Here is a 21,401-nt window from a genome sequence, read left to right as displayed (position 1 = left end):
GTGCAACAATGGAGTCAAAAGAAGTATCAACAAAGTATCAAAGGAAGAGGCAACATGAGAAAAGTATAGTTAACCCTGTGCAGAGCTAAGAGAACTTTCTGTGATAAATAAGTTCTTCATCTGTGTAATCCAGTACAGTAGCCCCTTGTCCACATGTGACGAAAGAGCCCTTGAAATATGCTAGGGCAACTGAGGAACTGAATTTTTTATTTTATTAAGTTTAACTTACATTTGACCAGCCACATGTGGCTAGGGGCTACCATCCTAGACAGCACCACTCCACAGGGCATGGTAGGGAAGGGCGCAAGAGTATGGACAAGAGCTTGGGAAGAGAAAAAATTAAGAAAATCTTTCCAAAAGTAACACCTAGCAGGGTCCTGAACGATGGCTGGCAGTTGACCAGTTAAATAAGGTATGAAACATTCTAGGCAGAGCACATAAAATCATGGAGAGATGTCTCAACATAGTACTCTTAAGAAGTCAGCAAATACCACAGAGATGAAAAGTACAGTACAAGGGAATATAGCCAATAATAATGTTATTATATGGTGACGGTCACCATACTTATCATAGTGAGCATTCAGTAATGTACAGAATTGTTGATCAATATGTTGCCCACCTGAAGCTAATATAGTATTGTATGTTAATTATACTTCAATAAAAATTTAAAAATAAAATAAAGAAGACATTAAAAAAAGAAGTCAGCAAATTTCACATTCTATGTGCATAAAGTAGAAAGAAGAATGGAGTAGGAAGAAGAGTGAAAATAATAAAATTTTAAAAAGTAAAATGACAGGACACCTGGGTGGCTCAGTTGGTTTAAGCGTCTGCCTTTTGGCTCAGGTCATGATCCCGGGGTCCTGGAATAGAGCCACACAATGGGATCCCCGCTCGGCGGAGAACCTGCTTCTCCCTCTCTCTCTGCCTCTCCCCACACTCGTGTTCTCTCTCTCACTCAAATAAATAAATAAATAAATAATCTATTTTTAAAAAAGGAAAAAAATGAATGGCTAATAAAAACAGCCAAATATTTTTTAAATGCCTAGATTATAAAAGATCTTATGCTGAGGAGTTTAAATATGATCATATAGGTACTTGGGTCTAGCAAGAAGAAAGCAAAAATTAAATGATTAAATTCACATTTTAGAAAGACCCTTTTGTCAGAAGACTGGAGCAGGGAGTGCAAGTAGACACTGGAAGCCAAATGAAGTTACTATAGCACTAGTTTAGCAAAATTTAAGAATCTGGACTAAGGGAGTAGTGACGGAAATGGAGGAGGGAACAAATGAGCTGTCGGGAGGTATACGGAAAAGGTAAACTGAGCAGAAGACACCCTGATCTCTCACTTCAGATACTGATAACAAGACAAAGAATAAGGCAGGGAGAATTAGACCCAGGAAGAAGAGTGGGCAGAAGGGAAGAAGACGACTATTTCAATCCTGATAGCTTTAGCTTTAAAAAAAAAAAAAAAAAAAGATTTTATTTATTTATTTATTTGACAGAGAGAGCACAAGCAGGGGAAGAGGAAGAGGGAGAAGCAGGCTCCCCGCTGAGCAGAGAGCCAGATGCGGGACTCGATCCCAGGACTCTGGGATCCTGACCTGAGCCAAAGGCAGATGCTTAACTGACTGAGCCACCCAGGCGCCCAATAGTTTTAGCTCTAGATCACAAACTGCAAGCTAGGATCTTTCAAAAGAGGACAAGCACCTGAACCTCTAAGGCCAGGAAAGGGAAGAGAATTTGGACTATATTCAAATCTTCTGTGAGATGAAGCCAAACATGCCAGTGTGTGAACTGAGTATCAATGTGGCCTGCTCTCTCTGCCCCTGCTGTCTGGTTATCAGGGCATAACTAATGAAATTCCAACAGAACAATACAGCCAGAGTCACCATGTTTTCAGACACCTTCGCCTACTTTACCCTGTTAGAGCAAGAGCATGAATATAACCTGTGTTCTAGTTTTATAGAAAACGAGGCAGAAAAAAAAAAATCACAGGTAACTTAATCTCCCATACCGTAGGTCATGCATAAATAAGTTACAGCCAAAACTTATTTCTACAACTAGGAATTACACTGTTTTTAAAAGAAACAAATATTGAAAGCCTAGAACTATGCTAGGTAATTTATATAATTATCACTCCTCACAACTACCCTATCACAGGGTTAGTATTATCTCTATCTTACAAGATAGGAAACTGAAGCTCAAAAAGGTTAAGCGGCTGCCCAAGACCACAGAGCTAGTACACGGCTGACCTGGGATTCAACTCCAAATTCAACGAACCAAGTTCAAATCCAAGTGAGCCTAACGACTACATGCTGCTTATGGAGGTGAAGGAAAACAAAGTGAAGAACAGCACGGTCTCTGTTCCAATCTTTCTCAGAGCTCACACTGTCACTAGCATTCCTAATTTTGCCTTTTAAACTAGGTTCTCCAACTTAAACGCCTTCCCCTACCCCTATCCTCCACCTAAGTTCTACCTGTCCATCAAATCTAGCTCCATCTCCAATTCCCCATCACCTGAGAGGCCTCTGGATAAATTCTCTCAATCATGCTCTCTCTCCTGTACACCTTTAATTCCATTTATTGTCTCAGTCATTCAACCATCCATCCATCCCAGAAACATATGACAGTTATGGGTAAAGTAATATACTCAGCAATGAGGTTGTACAAAAGAAATATGAGTACAGTTTAGGGACAGAAGACACAGAAATTTAGCTAGCTTAATATAAAATATCATTTCATATCATAAAGCACTTTAAATGTTTTAGATCTATACTCAATCATTTGTTGTTTTATGTCTACAAGTGTTAAAGCGAGTGTCATCGCTTCAACATCACTGGAAATTTCTTATAATTCTTCTATAGTCCTCCAGGCATCCAACAAAAACTGGCTGAAGTCCTGGGAGGAACAGTGCTAGGTACTATAAGAGATACAAAAAGATACAAGATCCAATCTCTGCCCTTCACCTGAAGAAATAAAATAAGTGTGCAAATAAAATAAGGCACAACACATGATAAACTGACATAAATGTTATATATCATGGTCAGTGAGTAGAGAAAAAAAAGCAAAAATAAATAATAGGTTTGCAAGGAAGGACTCAGGTTTTCCTGGTACCTAAGCTGAGCCTAAAGCATCCTTAGGATCCTAAAAGCTAAAACAGAAGATAAATACTAGAAAAGAAAGGTTTATGATTAAAAAATGTGCCAACTGATTATTTTCTAACATATAAGAAAGTCACTTCTATAAAAAGAAAACTACAGTTCATGCTAGCAAGTTTAATATATGAACAATATTTTGATTAGGAATAAAACTGTGAAAATGAATATCAAAAGGAATATTTAGATCTGCTATTCCAGGCTTCCAATTCTTGGCAGCCGGCTGGCTAATAAAAATGCAAGGGGTAGTTGGCAAGACTATATAGGCTATTGAGATATTTACAACTACTAGGGTCTAAAAAAATTTTTTTAACTTTTTTTCAATATTTGTATTAAATATACAAATAAAGTTTTCTAATTATTTAATATGAAATTTCTTGCTCTATTACTGAACTCAGGAAAAAAAGATACTATTTAAATGGAAAAGATAAGCATGATTATTGATTTCAACTTAAAGACAGCTAAATGAAAAGCAAGCACAGGTATTGCCAAGAATCTCTTTCAATCCAGTAGTAGTCAACATAAGACTATTCATGAACCCTAATCTCATTTGAAATAAATGATTTATTTAGGCTCCAATTTATCATATTCATAGTTAAAAGTGTACGGCTTACTGTGGTCTTTACCAGCAATTTTCTGATAACATCTATATCTGGTCATAACATTTAGTGACATTATTCAATGTTTTTGTTTCAGATATTTCACATGCTAAATTAAAACATATATATCCATCTGGGGACAGAGAATAAAAAACACAGCTTGCAGAATTCATTTTCCACAAATTATTTGGATTTTTCCGGGCTAGATTATCAGGACACATTAATAAAGGGATTTTTTGGTAAAGGAAATGTAGATTTCTAGTATGTACAACTAACTTCCTTATGGATCCAACTCTTCCACAAATAACAACTATAATTTCTGGACAAAATGCAAAACAAACAAAAAAAACCAAAAGCACCCAGGTGACCATAAATAGGAAAACGGCTCGGCAAACTGTGGTACACGCAAACAGCAGAGTATGACTGACCAATTAAAAACAAGAACCACTGAGACAAGAAACAACATGGTGAATCTCGAAACCATTAACGTAAGCAAAAAGAGTCTCACACAAAAAAGTACATATGGTACGATTCCTTTTATGTGGAACTCTCAAAGAAACAAATCTAATCTATAGTAGGGAAATAAAGCAAAACAGTGGTTGCCTCTGGTGTTTTAGGCAACTCACTCTGAAGGGGCACGTAGAATTTTCCGTAGTTTGATAGGGGGTTTTGAGTTACACAAGTGTATGCATTTGTCAAAACTCAAGCAAAGTACAGTTAAGATTTACGTACGTTATGACCTATAAATTTTACCTCAAAAGAAAAAAATGCAAAATATTGAACTCTATTTACGACATGCATGATAAAGTATTTAGGGAGACAGTGTACTGATGGCTGCAATTTACCTTGAAATGCATCAAAAATAAGACAGACTAATGAACAGAGGGGTACAAACAGATGAATAAACATGTGACATAGCAAATATACTAAAATATTAAAGGCAAAATCTTGGTGTGGATGGATATAAGAATATTTACTGTAAACTCCTTTCAAGTTCAAAATTTTTCATAAAAATGTAAGAGGCCCTCCCCCCCAAAAAAGAAGATAAATGACACTAGATTAATTCAGAACAACTCCTGTCTGACTAACATCATTTCCTTTCTTATTTTAACAGGCTTACTACCAGACTGGTAAATCGAGAAACACAACTGACAACATATTTGGACCTCAATAAATTTGGATCTCTCTTTATATTCTGATCAAAGCAAAAAAACCCAGATTGCATAAATAATGATAATATTAAATATATTATAACAGAATTAATGATGCAATAATATTTAGTTAACAATATAATATATAATTAATAATATATAATTGTAACATACAATTATACAGTATTATTATATAACGATAAAATTGTTGTACAACACTCTTTACTAGACCGCCTCCTAGCCCTTCATATGTATTAACTATTTAATCTCTGCAAAAGTCCTATGGGGTAAATACTATTATCCACATTTTACTAACGGGGAAACTAAGGCATGCATATGCTAGGTAATTTGCTCAATGTCACATACTTAGTAAGTGTCAGAGCCAGAAATTAGAATTCAAAGAGTCTGAGTCAGAACCCCTGCTCTTAACCACTTCCCTGTGATTGCTCTGTTAGTTGACTTCATAACTGACATAATATATGGCATTCTTAAGTTTGTGGATGACATGGAACTAGGAGCAAAAGCAAATATGTTACTTTACAAATTATCCAAAAAGATTAAGGGTCATACACATAAGAGACTGTAACAAGATAAAATTCCATAGGGATCAAATATACGATCCTGCATTTGAGTACAGAAAACCAACTATACCTCCAGTGAGAGCACTGGTACACAGCAGGTTTTTGGCAAGAATCTGTCAAATGAAAATATGATTGAATGACAAAATAAAGAGAATGTGTGAAATAGAGACACTTTAATAAACCAAAAGCAAAATATGAACTTAATAAATAATGCTATAAAATGCTAATATGTAATTATGTCATCTAGCAGTAGGTTAAATGAGAGCCCTACTACAAGACTATTGGGGTCAGACCAATTCCAGAAATACTGTGTAAATTCCTGGGAACTACATATACAGGTAAACTGGAACAAGTTTAGAGCAAAAGTGCAGAACATAAACTGCATTATTTCAGGTATAACTGAAGAAGCTGTGAACATATAATGTGGAGAAAAGAATTCAAGTGAACAGGGTAACAAACTTCAAAATGTAAGGTACTATTATAAAAAAGAAGGATCATAATTATTCTGTAATTGCCCTTAAGAATAAAAATAAAAACTGCCAACTGGGATTAGCTACAAGGGTTTCGGGAGAACAAATTCAGTGCCAACACAAGGAAGACTTTTCCGACAGATAGGACCACAAAAAAAAGGCGGGGAAGAAGGAACAACCTCACAAGGGTATGAATACCCTAAATGGGATAAGGATAACTCAGTGAAAGATTAGACCAAAATAACTTAAAGATCTCGCCCAAATCTAAGAACTTACTATGTAATAAAAGGTAATTTTTATACATTTCTGTCACAAAGAGTTCCAGGTTGGTTAAAATAGATACCATTCACCAAAACACACTCGCAATGATAAAACTTAAATGTGAGGAAAAAAATAAAAGTTATTTGTCAAGTCTGCAAATGGGGAGAGCTTGAAGATGAAAAACATCGGAAGAATATTCAAAAGAAAGGAAAAACAAACTTGTCTACATCAATACTTAAAACTTTTACATATAAGAATATTAAAAGGCAAAGAGTAAGCTGTGCAATTAGGACAAATGGATTATATCTAATATTCAGCTACGCTCTACGGGACAGTAGCCACAAGCTACACGTGGCTATTGCAATTCAAATTAATTTAAATTGATCTTCAATCGATTAAACACTAAAAATTTACTTCCTCAATTGCACTAGCCACATTACAAGTGGTCAATAGCCACTCTGGCGAGTGGCTACTGTATCGAACGCTGAAGATACAGAACATCTCCATCATTGCAGAAGTACTATTGGAACTTTAATATTCAAAACAGATTAATTTAGTTCAGGGAATTCACTATATAGTTAATCGGAGAGCTGAGATGCCAATAGGCATTGTTGTGCAGGAATCCAGAGACGAGGAACAACAGGAAGCCATTACTATCCCTAAGACAGAGGACAGAGTACAGAGTCCAAAACCCAACATCACCTGGCAAAAGCTGGGATCACAGCAGGTGTGTTGGGTGGGGGCTGGAAACCAGGATAGGAAGCAGCCCCTGCTGGATAAACACCCTGTCGTAAAAAGAGGGGAGGAGATATCCCGACTTCTCTCCTCCTCTGCCCTCCAATCTCCTGCCAGCACCTTCTATGGCTGAACCCAGACACGACCCAAGAGGAGCGTGGGAAATGCAAACCATTAGGGTCAGACCCTCTGTTAAAAAGTGCAGAACAGGGAAAAAAGAACTAGAGTGTCAAACAGGCTAAAGCCTGGCACAGGTACAAGGAGAGAATTTAAAGAAGAAAACCCACAAATGCCCAACATCTAAGAAATGTCCAACCTTACCTGTAATTAAATATAAATTAGAACAATTACTATTAAAACAAAATAATATTAAACTAACAATAATAAATGATAATGCAGGTACTTCGTGCTGAAAAGGATATGGCAAAACCAGACACACTCATACACTCCTAGGGAAGGAAATCAAGTCTCAAAATTTTTCAGAGAAGTGTGAACAAATTTGCAATTAGCATCAACAATATTTTCACTGTTTACACTGTTAAACCAAATGAAAGCAGGTCCAAGGATAAAATCCAAAGTCCAGAAAATCTAAATTTCAGAAAATAATTCAAGAAACAAGGTTGCTCACAGCAGCTCCATCATATTGAAAAAAAATGAACAACCTCAAAGTTGGCCAGTAAGTCAGCAGTTATGTAAATTAAGGTACATTAAAAAAACAACAGTAAGATAAAATAAATTAAGGTACATTTATCCATTTATCAAAAAATAACAAGTGCTTCTTGCCAGCCACAATGATAGGTACTGGAAGTATAAAAAAATGAGCAAGTACTAATAGACGAATTTGTATCCATTTAAATAATGTTTAGAAAGAGTTTCAACAAAGTAAGGATGTGTTTATGACATGCCTACTGAATAACATTGAATCTGAAATTGATTATACTCACATTAAACAAAATATGCCGGAAGGTTAGTGAGTAACAGTGATTAGCTCTGAGCGGTAATTTTATGAGGTTTTATTTTTCCTTCTTTATACTTTTCTGAACTTTCAAAATTTTCAAAATGAATTTTACAGTTCTCCTTCAGAGCTATTAATGCAAATTACAGTTTAAGAACTGTAAACTCTCCACAATAGTGCTAGTTTACCTGTTGCAATAATAAACCGCATTATTTGGATCCAGTTCTATTGCCTGTGTGTAACAATCCACAGCAGCAGCAAAATTCTCTTCTTTCATGTGGTTATTGCCTGAAATAATCAATATGTACAGTAAATACAATATACACAAAAAATATAAAGTCCAAAAGATAAATGTGAATCACAGAAACTACAATAATATGAAGGTCAGCAAGATGATTTTTCTTTTTTTAATTTTTTTATTTTATTTTTTTAAAGATTTTATTTATTTATTTGACAGAGATAGAGAGAGAGAGCACAAGTAGGCAGAGCGGCAGGCAGAGGGAGAGGGAGAAGCAGGCTTCCCGTGGAGCTGGGAGCCCAATGCGGGGCTCGATCCCAGGACCCTGGGATCATGACCTGAGCCGAAGGCAGACGCTTAACCAACTGAGCCACCCAAGCGCCCCAATTTTTTTTTAAGTAAACTCTGTCCACAATGTGGGACTTGAACTCATGAACCCGAGATCAAGAGCCACATGTTCTAAACTGAGCGAACCACACGCCCCATCAACATGATTTTTCAGTGGCACTAGAGATAAATGTTATATACGGCTGATACTCCTCAGCCGTCAGTGTGTTTGAATGATTTTAATAATGCAAAGTCTTAAAATAATTAATGTTTGCATGCCTTATAAAATCCAGGTTTCAATCAGTGAGTAAATGCAACAATTATGAATATCTCGTGGCAAAATCGAATCTCTTCTCACCTTCCTTGTCTTCATCTCTCTCCTTTCTTTTTAGAGCTGCCCACCCCATTCCAGATGCAACACCCTTCTCAGCCATCATCTCAATGTGGACCCCCTCTTCCACTCCTTCCCTGTCAAAACATACACCTGCTGAAAAGCCAAGCCCTCAGAACTCTGTTGTGTGGGGAAGCTGGGAAAATTAATCATGTTAATATGTTATTGGCAGATATTTTTATGTGCTACTCCTTCCAGAGATAGATTTTTAAAAGGGGATTGTTGGACATTAATTTCTAGAAAGAATTTCAGATACCAGGGCTAGCCCACAGGGTACTAATCATCAAGAAGGGCATCTACAGATACATCTGGCAATAATTTAGCTAGTGTAACAACGGGCCAGCAAAATAAGGGATTTCCTATGGCTATCTTCTGTATTCCATGAAATGGAAAAAAGTGTCCTGCTCACTGAAGAACCACTGTTCAAAATCTAAATTTTAAAACACTGCTTAAGAGGAAGGATTAAATCACAAAAACCTGAATTATTCCTTCTGACTTTCTCTAAACCAGAAACTCTCTATTAGCTAGGTCTTTTAATAGATCATTGGCTACTTAATAGGAAGAGGAGGGTATATAACTTTATGAGGAACAAGAGCAGGAAGATTAAAGGAAACACAGATAGACAAAAGCATCTAAAATTATGCAAAAGTAGGGTAACTGGGAGGCTCAGTCTGTTAAACAAAGTCTGACTCTTGATTTCAACTCAGGTCATGATCTCAGGGTGAGATCGAGCCCCTGCATCAGGCTACACGCCTAAAATTCTCTCTCTACCCCTCCACACTTTTCTCCCCAAAATAAATAAATAAATAAATAAATAAATAAATAAATAGATAGATAGAAAAAATCATGCAAAAAGTTACTGCAAATTAAGAATCAGAAATGAATATAAAGAGTGACCACTAGAGGCACCGGGGTAGTTCAGTTGGCTAGACATCCGACTCTTGATCTCCACTCAGGTCAGGATCTCAGGGTGGGGGCATTGAGCCTCACGTGGGGCTGTGCACTGAGCGTGGAGACTGCTTAGGATTCTCTCTCCCTCTCCCTCTGCCCCCACTCACGCTTGCACAGGCTCACATGCACTCTCTCTCTCTTAAAAAAAAAAAAAAAGTGACCACTAATAGCTACATGGTTTCTTTTTGAGGTGATAAAAATGTTCTATAATTGTGGTAATGGTTGCACAACTCAATGAATATACTACAAAACCAATGAATGTGTACACTTTAAAGGAGTAAATTGCATGGTATGCAAATTATAGCTCTTAATAAAGCTGGGGTTTTTTAGATTGATTTCTTTATTTTAGAAAGAGAAAGAGCGAGTAGGAGGAGGGACAGAGACAGACGGAGAGAGAATCTCAAGCAGACTCCCCCTCTGAGTGCGGAGCCTAAGGCAGGGCTTGATCCCAAGACCCGGAGATCACGACCTGAGCCAAAACAAAGAGTCAGATGCTCAACTGACTGCACCACCAAGGCGCCTCTCAATAAAGCTGTTTTGTAAAAACTCAAAAGAAAAGTAATTTAGATCCCCACCCCCCAAAAGTAACAACTATAAAACCTCTAAGGAAGCTAAGAGGATTGCATAGTTTTTATGACAGAGCAAGATAATATTAACTACATGAGCCTAGGTACTTAAATAGGTTTGTTTTTCCTGTGCAAGAGGAATTTTCTGGGTTATGTGGATTTTCTTTTTGCTCTTGGACGTTTTCATCTTGGGTTCTTAGGGAGTCCTCTGGGTCCATTATAGATCCCAAAAGTTAAAACCAGAAATAGACAGGACCACTTAACTCATGTTTGAACTAAAATCCATTGTGCTTATTTCTTACCACACTTTCTTGAGGCAACGATGAAGGTGTTGTGCAATGACCAGAACATTCCCACCGCCAGGCAAGAAAAGCACTGATAGTAAGGGAATGCCTAGAAGACCACACACCGCAAGTCCCCTTCCCTACCCATGATCATGTGCTGAAAACATACCGATCCGCAGCTGTGATCACGCACTCCCTGCCTGCTCTCTGGCACGTACTCCCCTAACCTCTCCCTGTAAAACTCTAGGTGTCCACCTTGTGGGCAGATAGGTGGGTTGTTAAGGCTTGAGAGGCCACCTCCCCTAGCTGCCGGTACCTGAAATAAATTTCTCGTTTCTCTTTTCCAAACCCTCCTCTCTTGAGTTATTGGCTACTCCCGCAAGAGTGTGTCTGAGTTTGTTCGTGACAGTGTTGGCAAACCCAGCCAGGAGCTGTGCTTCTGATTGTCCAGTCCCCTTGGTGTTCCCAGAGACAGAGAAGCTGGTCCCAACAGCACCAGGGTTCACCCACTCCTTTCCTGAGTTAGCAGTTGTGACAGATCGTTCGCTAATAGGGTGGCATTGTTATCATCGTCATCATCATTATTAATTATTAAAATCTATTGTATGTCTTTTCCTGTAAACCATCACATCAAATGTCTACATACTATATGTATATATATATATATATTTATATACATTAACAAAAAGCCTAAAGTCACAAAATATCTAACCTACAAAACTTCAGGACACAGATGAAGAAATTTGTAAAGATAAATATAACTGAACATTGTGTAGCACTTTATGCTTACGTGGTACTCTCCTATAAAATTGTCTCCACTGATCAAGACAACCTGTAAGATATGCCTAGACTTTTGTGATGTGTCAGGGAATGACAGAAATGAAACCATCTTGGTTTTGTCTGATCTTACTGAGGCTCTTCAGAAATAAAACACACAAAAATATTTGAAAGCAACATTTCAGGAAGGTACTAGCTGGTTAGAAGCCTTGATTAACACAGATAAGTGGAACACACAGTCTGGAATAGCCTAATGCTTGACAATCTACAATGGCCTTGTGGGGCTCTGCACTGGGTGTGGAGTCTGCTTGAGATTCTCTCTCTCCCTCTCCCTCTGACCTTCCCCCTCTCCCCTCTCCTCCTTCCCCCCAGCGCACACTCAAATAAAATAAAATAAAATAAAATAAAATAAAATAAAATAAATAGTAATTGCTTTAACTTTGTGTGTAGCGTGTCTTAGATGTGACATGTCTTAGGGAAAAGAAAGAATAAAAGCTTTTGGTTAAAGGCGAAAGCAAGAGTAGTTCAGTTACCCATTCTGGAACAGTAAATGACTCTCTGCATATCCTCCTAATCCTCATCTTACCAACATTCACTATATCATAGCAAACTGTGTGGGCAATGCAATCTCCTGCAGAGGGAGTAAACATGAGGGACAAAAATAAAATTTCAATTTGCCATTTATTCAATATTACCCTCAGTGATTTCACACACTCCAAAACTGAGCAAGAAAAAAAAAAAAAAAAAAAACATCAGGTTAAGTTGTTTCTATTAGAAACTAAATATATGGAAAATGTATTTCTATCTGGATAGCTTAAATTCAAATTCTTTGGAGAGTACTCTTGATTCCAATGACAATAAGGATCTGCTTCTTGCTTAATTTTTTTTAAAAGATTTTATTTATTTATTTGAGAAAGAGAGAGCACAAGTGGGGGCAGGGGGACCTGCAGTGGGAGAGGGACAAGCAGACTCCCCACTGAGCAGGGAAACCAACGTGGGGCTCAATCTCAGGACTTCAGGACCACGACCTGAGCCAAAGGCTTAAATGTTGAGCCATCCAGGCGCGCCTGGTTGTTGCATATAATTTGTGAAAGCCATCATTCTAAAATTTTAAGTCACTATAGTAGTATTTCTTAGAGGAAATAAGAAATTGAAAATCGAAAGCAGTGTGTTTGTTGGAAAGACAGAACTTTATGATGCAATCCTACGACAATAATCAAGTAATAGTAAAAATGCAAAGATGTTAAGACAATGTTATTTAGGATTACAAAATTATCTATCTAGGTAAGTCAATCATGGTCTTACAGTACCATGGAATACTATGTGGCCATTAAAAAGTGATATAGGTATGTATTTATAAATTTAATAGAGAGGTTAAGTCCTGAGGAATAGGAAAAGCATTCTCTCTTCCATATCTACCACTTTAGACACCAACTATTTTTTTTTTTAATAACTAAACTACCTTCTTCAGTGTAAAGAAAAACTACCTCCTTCAGTGTAGGGAAAAGTCCAAAAAAATGGTTCTGAACCAATTCTGTATATCTTCGGAACGTGGCATATTCCCTAATAACTCTCTGCCTATAGGACAGGGAATTTCTTGGCTCTCATTCACTGCTAGTATCAAAACTGCTCCCCAGTTTCTTAGTACAAATCTTGTATGCCTGACCTGACTCTCCTCTATAGCTAAACATAAATGACATGAAAGAAAAATTGAACACAGATCCTCAACAGCGACTTATTTATTAGAACCAAGAATGCTTCAAGAGCCACTATTAGAAGATGTAGTAATATAGTAATTAAATGTGCTAGCTAATAGTTAAGTGCCATATACATGCATTAACAAATTTCAAAGAACTCAAAAACACTAAATATACAAGAGTTAAAATAATACTGAAAATTATTTTCATCTCTTTAAGCATAAAAATAATTTGGGATCCTAGAGTACACACAGCAAATTCAGTTATAAGTAATTACCCCTTAAGTTACTTGTTTTTCAAGTTTTATTCACAACAGATCTGCTTCTCTTGAAGCAAAGCATAACTATATTGCTCACAAGCCATTCTATGTTTCTAGGCTTCTTCCCTATCACATCTATCTCTGTTTCACAAATACCATGTGGTCTTATGACAATCCAGTCTTGGCAGTATAAACCAGAATCTTATCAACTGACAGAGTCATTTTCTCCAGAGTTTCAGAAAGTTTTACTAAATAAGTAATTTCTCTATGAAATCCTCACCTTCATCTTTTAATTGGTCAGCTTTTCCCACATCTTCAGGCACTGAGTTTGAGAGAGGCAGAATGTCATTCTGAAATTAAATAAGAATCAATGTATTTCCATTTAGCTACATAAAAGAGTCATCCCACAGAACTATAAATAATAATGAATAACTAGTACAGTAACTCATCTGTAATTACATGTAATGAAATTTAACTTGTAAATAAATGGGTTAGAAAGAAATAGGGTAAAAGTCCTCTCATACATACTTTTATTAGAAAAATGAATATGTAGAATTTCTCTAGAAAATAATGGACTACTGTGAATCAAAATTTTTTACTTGCTTTTCTGAGATCAAAAAATTCTACTTCATGCACAACAAATATAAATAATCAGTACACTTAAAATACTATAACCATAGGGCGCCTGGGTGGCTCAGTTGGTTAAGCGACTGCCTTCGGCTCAGGTCATGATCCTGGAGTCCCGGGATCGAGTCCCGCATCGGGCTCCCTGCTCGGCAGGGAGTCTGCTTCTCCCTCTGACCCTCTTCCCTCTCGTGCTCTCTATCTCTCATTCTCTCTCTCTCAAATAAATAAATAAAATCTTTAAAAAAAATAAAATAAAATAAAATACTATAACCATAAAATAAAGGCAAATTATAACATGGGTAATGGAAATAAATTGACTAGTTTACATTTATGCTACAAGTTTATTATGTATTTTATTGACAAATACATTTTTAGCGAATGGAAATGCTTCACTATTTTTTTTTTTAAGATTTTATTTATTTGTCAGAGAGAGAGAGAGCACGAGCAGGGGGAGCTGCAGGCAGAAGGAGAAGCAGGCTCTCCACTGAGCAGGGAGCCCAATGCGGGACTTGATCCCAGGACCCTGAGATCATGACCTGAGCCGAAGGCAGTCGCTTAACCAACTGAGCCACCCAGGTGTCCCTGCTTCACTGTTTTTAAATGAACATGCTGTTGGAAATAAATTCATTATATTTATAAATAAAAACAGGATATTTTGTTATCCAGATTATGTATTAGCTATAGTCGTGAAGCTTTGTTTTTCTGAAATTCCTAATAAATTCTATTAAATTCTGGTAAAATAAATAAATAAATAGCTAACCAATATACAAAGACTAGGAATAGAAATATGTTCAAGAGATTGTTTATATTAGTGAAAATCTTGAAACATAATGTTTAATATCCAAAGAAATATCCTAGTAAGTCAAATTCACAGTTTACAAAAAGAAGCATTAATAATATGACCCTATTATTTAAATATGTGCACAAACACATACACATGCACACAGGCTAAAAAACAAAGACAGGAAAATTCTAACACAAAAGGTTAACTGTAATATTCGGAGGTAAAATTTTCAGTCTCTTCTTTATATCTTTCCACGTTGACTAAATTTTTTTAAACAATGGACATATATTAATTTCACCATAAAATAAAAAAACAATGTAAATTTCCTGTTTTCAGTAGTTACTATCATCCTCAAACCTCCTTTGCATTCATAAGGTTCAAACCAAAGGCGCATGCAGAAATATCTTGAGTGGCACTGGGAACACAATGCATTTTTCCATTTTTGAAAGATCTTTTTTAAATTGTGCTCCTTTACACTTGACTCCGAAGTTCATGAGTAAATCTACAGTTTTTCAAGAAAACATAATTTGTAACTAATATACCTATGTACTACATTTAGAATATGTCCACCATGTTCTTTGTCTTGACTAAGGTTTCACAGAACTTGATAACTCTAATGATGGAAATATACTTCTCTAATTACACAAAAATTTTCACAAGTATAAAATCATTCATCAAGTACATGAGTTCTTCTTATTTTTTGTAATCTTCCTCTACTAATCAGTTTTTCTAAACATAAAGTATCGGAATAAAATGGAATAAAAAAGTACAGAATCGAAATGGGAATCCTTGTAACTAGAGGTCACTACTTAAAACTGACTATGGTCTCCTAGGATGTAAGTGTAGTTCAAGGACACAGGACTGCCCTGCGTACTTGCTGCCAGGGTTTCTTCCATTTCACATTCTTCTAACAAGGCTGGGCATTTAATACATGGGGGAAAAGTGGCTTTTTTGAGTCACAAAAACGGCATATTGATAAATGGACTCTAATCAGTTCTGTCTTCTAAATCCTTCTGAATTATTTTTATGAAATTGCCACAGTTTTACATCTTTGAAAACTAATTCTCACATTCATTCAATACATTTGAGCAGCCCATAACGTGGGGACGAGGGTTATCTACTTTATATAAAAGGAATGAATCCATTTAGTATATAAACTTAACTGGGGAGGAAAAACACAAGAGCAGTATCCTAAAACTAAAATGACCAACATAACAACCAAGGACACTTGGTGAGATGAACAATTTCTTTTTTTCTAAAGTTTTTATTTTAATTCCAGTTAGTTAACATACAGTATTATATTAGTTTCAGGTGTACAATATAGTGATTCAATAATTCCATACATTACCTGGTACTCACCACAAGTGCCCTCCTTAACCCACCACCTGCTTCACCCATCCCCCACCTTCCACTCCTCTGGTGACCCTCAGTGTGTTCTCTATAGTGAAGAGTCTGTTTCTGGGTTTGTCTCTCTTTTTTTACCCTTTACTTGTTTGTATGCTTCTTAAATTCCACACATGAGTGATATCATATGGTCTCTTTCTCTGACTGACTTATTTCGCTGAGCATAATACCCTCTAGCTCCATCCACGTCATTGCAAATGGCAAGATTTCATTCTTTTTGATGGCTGAATAGAGACAAATAATTTCTTTAATTATAACAATTTTGATGCTGCTTCGGGCAAGTTTGAGACTCTCTCTAAGGTACTCTGCTAACAAACACGTATGTGATGAAGTTGCTGCTGTTAAATAAGAATAACAAAGAACGGACACCACAGATAACACTATGCAGACATACAATGGAGCCAGTTCCAGGAAATTATATTTTAAAAATAGTAAGTAAAAAATTTTTACAATTAAATATAATCAGAGGGAAATAGTAAGAGAGAAAGAAAATAGAGCCCTACTTAAACAGAATGCAAAAGTCAATTTGAGCCTACTGGGAGGTAAAGAAAAAGTTCTGATCTCTTTAGTATGAGGTCAACAGTGACAGGAGCTAAGGAATGAGCAAATCTAAATGTTGTCTCAAGCACAGGCCTCTTGGGCATCTAGGAGTTAAATAAAGTCAGCTTCAACCATGGGCATATCCAACCACTGAAACGGGGCTCCCTAAGGAGGCCAGAAGCCCAGACAATCAAAGAACCACAGCAACCGAAGCAAAGCAAAGAGGAATTCTCTGATGGGGAGCACATAGACACGTCACTATCTCCTTACATCTTTGTCATAGAATTAGAATTAATCCGTCTGATAACTGCACTATTCTTTTTTCTAAGTACAGAAAGAACAGTATATTGCCAAATTGCCATCTTCATTGCAACTCTCAGAACCTCTTCCAATAAGTTCTAGAAACAGTCAATGTGGTAGTCTCAGCAATGTCCCTGCCAGGCTGAAGCATACACTACATGCTGTAGCCTCTCGCCTCAGTTCCTCATTCTGTATTGAAGCTTGAATACAGAACTAGAATAACAAAAGGAGTTCATGAGGCACCAAAATGTAATGAAAAAACACAGGGGAGGTCACCCTGGGGCCCTAAAGTCAGTAACCTTAAAATTTTTCAGACAGTTTAAGGGACACCTGGGTGGCTCAGCTGGTTAAATGTCAGACTCTTGATTTCGGCTCAGGTCATGATCTCAGGGTTGTGAGACTGAGCCTTCCACGGGGCTCCGCACTAGGCATGGAGCCTGCTTAAGATTCTCTCTCTCTCCCTTCTCCTTCTACCCCTTGCTGCTCCCTGCTTATGCTACTCTCTAAAAATCAATCAATAAATAAAACTGTCTTTGAAAAAAAATTTTTTCAGGCAATTTTATGGTCCATGTTCCCTAAAAAGGCCAGAAACCAGAGACCATTGTAAACAGTTCTCGAGAGCACGGATATCAGAAAACTTGGTTTTCAGCGTTACTTTTTGCACAATGACCTTGAGCTTTCCCCTGTTTTAAAGAGCCCTATCAATGGCCAAATTTGATGAAATCTGCTTCAAAATGATGATTCAATTCCTGACGAATCTATTTTTACATAGTTGCTTCGTAAACAGGAAAATTTTGTTTTTAACCTGTATTCCATGTCAGAAATCTAAAAATGCTCAGATACTATAAAGGACATAAAAAGCAACTAAGACATATCATTAAATATAAAAGAAGGTGAGAGGATGTGAATAGCTACTAATATGAAAATCTAAAGCATGTTAAAATTATATTTTAGGTCCCCAATCACGTCCATGTGACTATCTAACTTAAACCCAGGAAGAAGTTAGTTACGTAAAGGCCTAGTCGCTCAAATGTTAACAACTCAACATAATTATCATAGTCATACTTAAATCAGATACTAATGAGAAAACAGTGACAGCTTACCTTACAGAAGGAATTGGTGAACATTTCTGTCAAAGGCTGTGACACTGCTAGATGGGTATCTTCTGGGCTGATTTTAAAAACTGTCTCCAAGCACTGAATTGCAACTTGAAATAAATTTGAATAGTGAAAAAAAAAATTAGCAACCTAAAAAAAGAAATGACCTTTTTTTTCTGGTAGAAATCTGCACTCAGTGCAATCTGTGGTAATTCAGTATTTATGATCAGAGAACATAAGGAAAAACTAAATGGTTCAGCTACATAGAGATTTCTGTTTATAGACCAGCTGCTAAGGGAAGACAACTTGATTTCTTATTCCTTACTTAAGGAAAAATGTTACCTAGAATATAATTTCTCAATATATCCATTACATCATATTCTTATTGAAGCAGGTCATTAACAACAACTGATTCCTCTCTGCCAATATCTGATTAACCACCAATGTTCTAACGCCTTGAATAAAACAAAAAAATCTTCTTTTTAATGTGAGAAACAGAATTCTCAACCTGACCAAAAATAGTAACAGAAACAAATTCTGGCTCATAGGAGGCACTAAATATTAATCCTGGCATATTTACTTAGGTGAAAATAGGTGGGCTTTAAAAAAATTCATTCATGCCTCCAAATTTACCCCAAGCTCCTACGATGTGCAAGGTGCTGTTCTAAGGTGGTAGAAACACAGCAGTTAACCTGAAGACAAAAATCGCTATCCATGTGATGAAGCTTACATTTTAAGAGAAGGTGGCAAACAAGCAGAAAAATACATGGCATGCTAAACGGTGATAGGTGTATCATCTGCATTCGGTGTATGACAAGAAAACTGATGTGGCCAGGGTATGGATGGGATGGAAAGATATGGTGGGAGATTATGCTAGAAAGCAAGTCTGTTGTTGGATGACAAGGCGCCTTATATAACGCTCTCAAAGAATGTGCACTTCACACTACAGGCAAATGGAGAGCCATTAAAGAATTCACTGAAGAATAATATAACTGGATTTGTGTTTAGAACTAAAAGTCTGGTAGGAATGCTGAGAATGAATTAGACAGGGAATAAGATACAGGCCTTATCCTCAGAGACAGTCTAATGTGGGAGACAGTTAAATGCATGTAATACAGTATAATAAGTTCACTAAGAGAAACATGTACCAGCTACACAACAGAGTAAAGGAAATGACCCCTCTGATCGGGGAGGGTTCCCACTTAAATGATCTAAACAAACAAGGGGTCCAAACCAGGGCAATTACAGGAAAGAAAGCTATCCTGTCATTTCTACGAGTACTCATGGAGGGGAATGGAGGCAGATTCTCATCTTAAGGATGCTCTCCTTTGAAAAGGAATTCTCTTCCGGTTCCATAAGATGAGAATGAAGCCCAAGTGTCCAGTGTACTTCCAGACAGTGTGAAAGAGATTCACTTACATTTGTGGAGGACTTTTTATTATTTGTATTCAATATAAGTTAAAAACAACACAAAAACAGTTCACCCACTTCTCTCACCCCACTCCCCACCTCTGACAACCACCAATCTCTTCTCTCTATCTATATGCTTGGTTGGTTTGTTTATTAGCTTCCATATATAAGAGAGATCATACAGTATTCATCTTCCTCTGTCTGATTTATTATAGATTCACTTACATTTGTGTATGACTTCTAAAAGATACATTATGTATTAATTGTGGTCTTGACAAAAATACCTCTGTCACAAAAGAAATACTATTATTTTTTCTATCCAGAGAACAATTCTCCCTAGAAAAGGGACTGAATAAGCAACTAAATTACCAAGTATAAGAAGTCAGAGTGTCTTTTACATAGAACATAATCCACTGTTTACCCATTCCTCATTCTCTCAATTTCTATTCTTGCCAAGCGGCTGTTCTCAAACTTCAGTCTGTACCAGCACTAAAAACACTGGGCCACAAGGAAACAGGCTCCCATTGCCATGAAGACAGTCAATGTAAACAACAACAATAACAATAATGGTAAATGTACATGTGTGTTTATGTGTATATATTTATTCTTGATCAGTATTGTTCCTCCCTGATCAGAATGGTTATTGCCTTTACTGTGCCATGTTGTTGGTACCTGTTTCTATTATTGAACTTACCATACTATATTACATGCGTTTAAACGTCTGTCTCCCACATTAGAGTGTCCCGGAGGATAAGGCCTGTATCTAACTCATCTCTGACTTTAACAGATCTGGCAAATAATAGGTGTTCAATAAATTTAATCTACGTCTTTGTTTACAGTGAAGTAATAGTTTAATTACAGAGGAAATAACAACAATAAAATCTGTAGAGAAAAGCACTTCTCCCCTCCAGAACATTAGTGCATGGCCATGGGAAAGAGGGAAAGTACACAACTAAGTCCATAACCAAAACCCACAGTATGTAACTTTACTGTTAAACACTGACAGGTGGAAAGTCCATGTGGTAACTGAGGGATTTTTATGCTCTATCCTGTTGAGGAAATTCAGTCCAGCTCCTTTATCTCTGCTGCCACTAACCTTAAAACACAGATCTGGTACATAATAGACACAATTAAATATCATTAAAGGAGGTGGCTGTTCTGTTTTGAACACAATTATTTGGCCTGTGTTTTTTCAAACCACTTTACTGAGGTATGGTTGACATATAAAAAGCTGTTCGTGGGGCGCCTGGGTGGCTCAGTCATTAAGCATCTGCCTTCGGCTCAGGTCATGGTCCCAGGGTCCTGGGATCAAGCCCCACATCAGGCTCCCTGCTTGGTGGGAAACCTGCTTCTTCCTCTCCCACTCCCCCTGCTTGTGTTCCCTCTCTCGCTGTGTCTCTCTCTGTCAAATAAATAAAATCTTTAAAAAAAATAAAAAGCTGTTCATATTAATGTCTATAACTTCATGAGTTTGGGGATAAGTATACACCCATGAAACCATCACTACCGTTGAGGCCGGAGACATACTCATCGCCTCCCAAAGTTTCCTCTCACCACCTTTATTCTCGTGTGTAGGTGCGTAGTAAGAACACTTAACCTAGATCTACCTTCTTACCAAATTTTTAGTACAGAATACACTTGGTGATAGGCACTAGGCAGACTAGTAAGTCCTCAGAACTCAATTATCTTGCATAACTGAAACTTTGTACCCTCTGACCATCACCTCCCTATTTTCCCCTTCCCCAGCCCCTGGCAACTATCACTCTACTCCCGATTCTATGAGTTTGACTATTTTAGATTCCTTATATAGGTAAACAGAATTGTTTGATAGGTAAATCCAGT

The 21,401-nt window shown here is 36.9% G+C and overlaps 1 protein-coding gene across 3 annotated transcripts in view; it reads right to left on the bottom strand.

Annotated features, from left to right (window-relative positions):
* SGTB (small glutamine rich tetratricopeptide repeat co-chaperone beta) overlaps positions 1 to 21,401 on the bottom strand; it is a 43,990-nt gene that overhangs the window by 15,508 nt on the left and 7,081 nt on the right. For all 3 annotated transcript variants that reach the window (XM_073905413.1, XM_073905414.1, XM_025892760.2), the window contains exons 3-5: positions 18,156 to 18,259; positions 13,678 to 13,747; positions 8,096 to 8,195 (exon numbers count right to left, since the gene is read on the bottom strand). In XM_073905413.1, coding sequence (XP_073761514.1) covers positions 8,096 to 8,195; positions 13,678 to 13,747; positions 18,156 to 18,259 — 274 coding nt within the window. The remainder of the gene's footprint in view (positions 1 to 8,095; positions 8,196 to 13,677; positions 13,748 to 18,155; positions 18,260 to 21,401) is intronic.

The sequence above is a fragment of the Callorhinus ursinus genome, unplaced genomic scaffold (genome assembly GCF_003265705.2).
Source record: "Callorhinus ursinus isolate GAN/ISIS: 27379988/994484 unplaced genomic scaffold, GSC_fseal_2.0 scaffold23, whole genome shotgun sequence".
Classification (NCBI taxonomy): domain Eukaryota; kingdom Metazoa; phylum Chordata; class Mammalia; order Carnivora; family Otariidae; genus Callorhinus; species Callorhinus ursinus.
The sequence above is the reverse complement of the archived record's forward strand: the minus strand, read 5'-3'. Positions and strand labels throughout refer to the sequence as shown.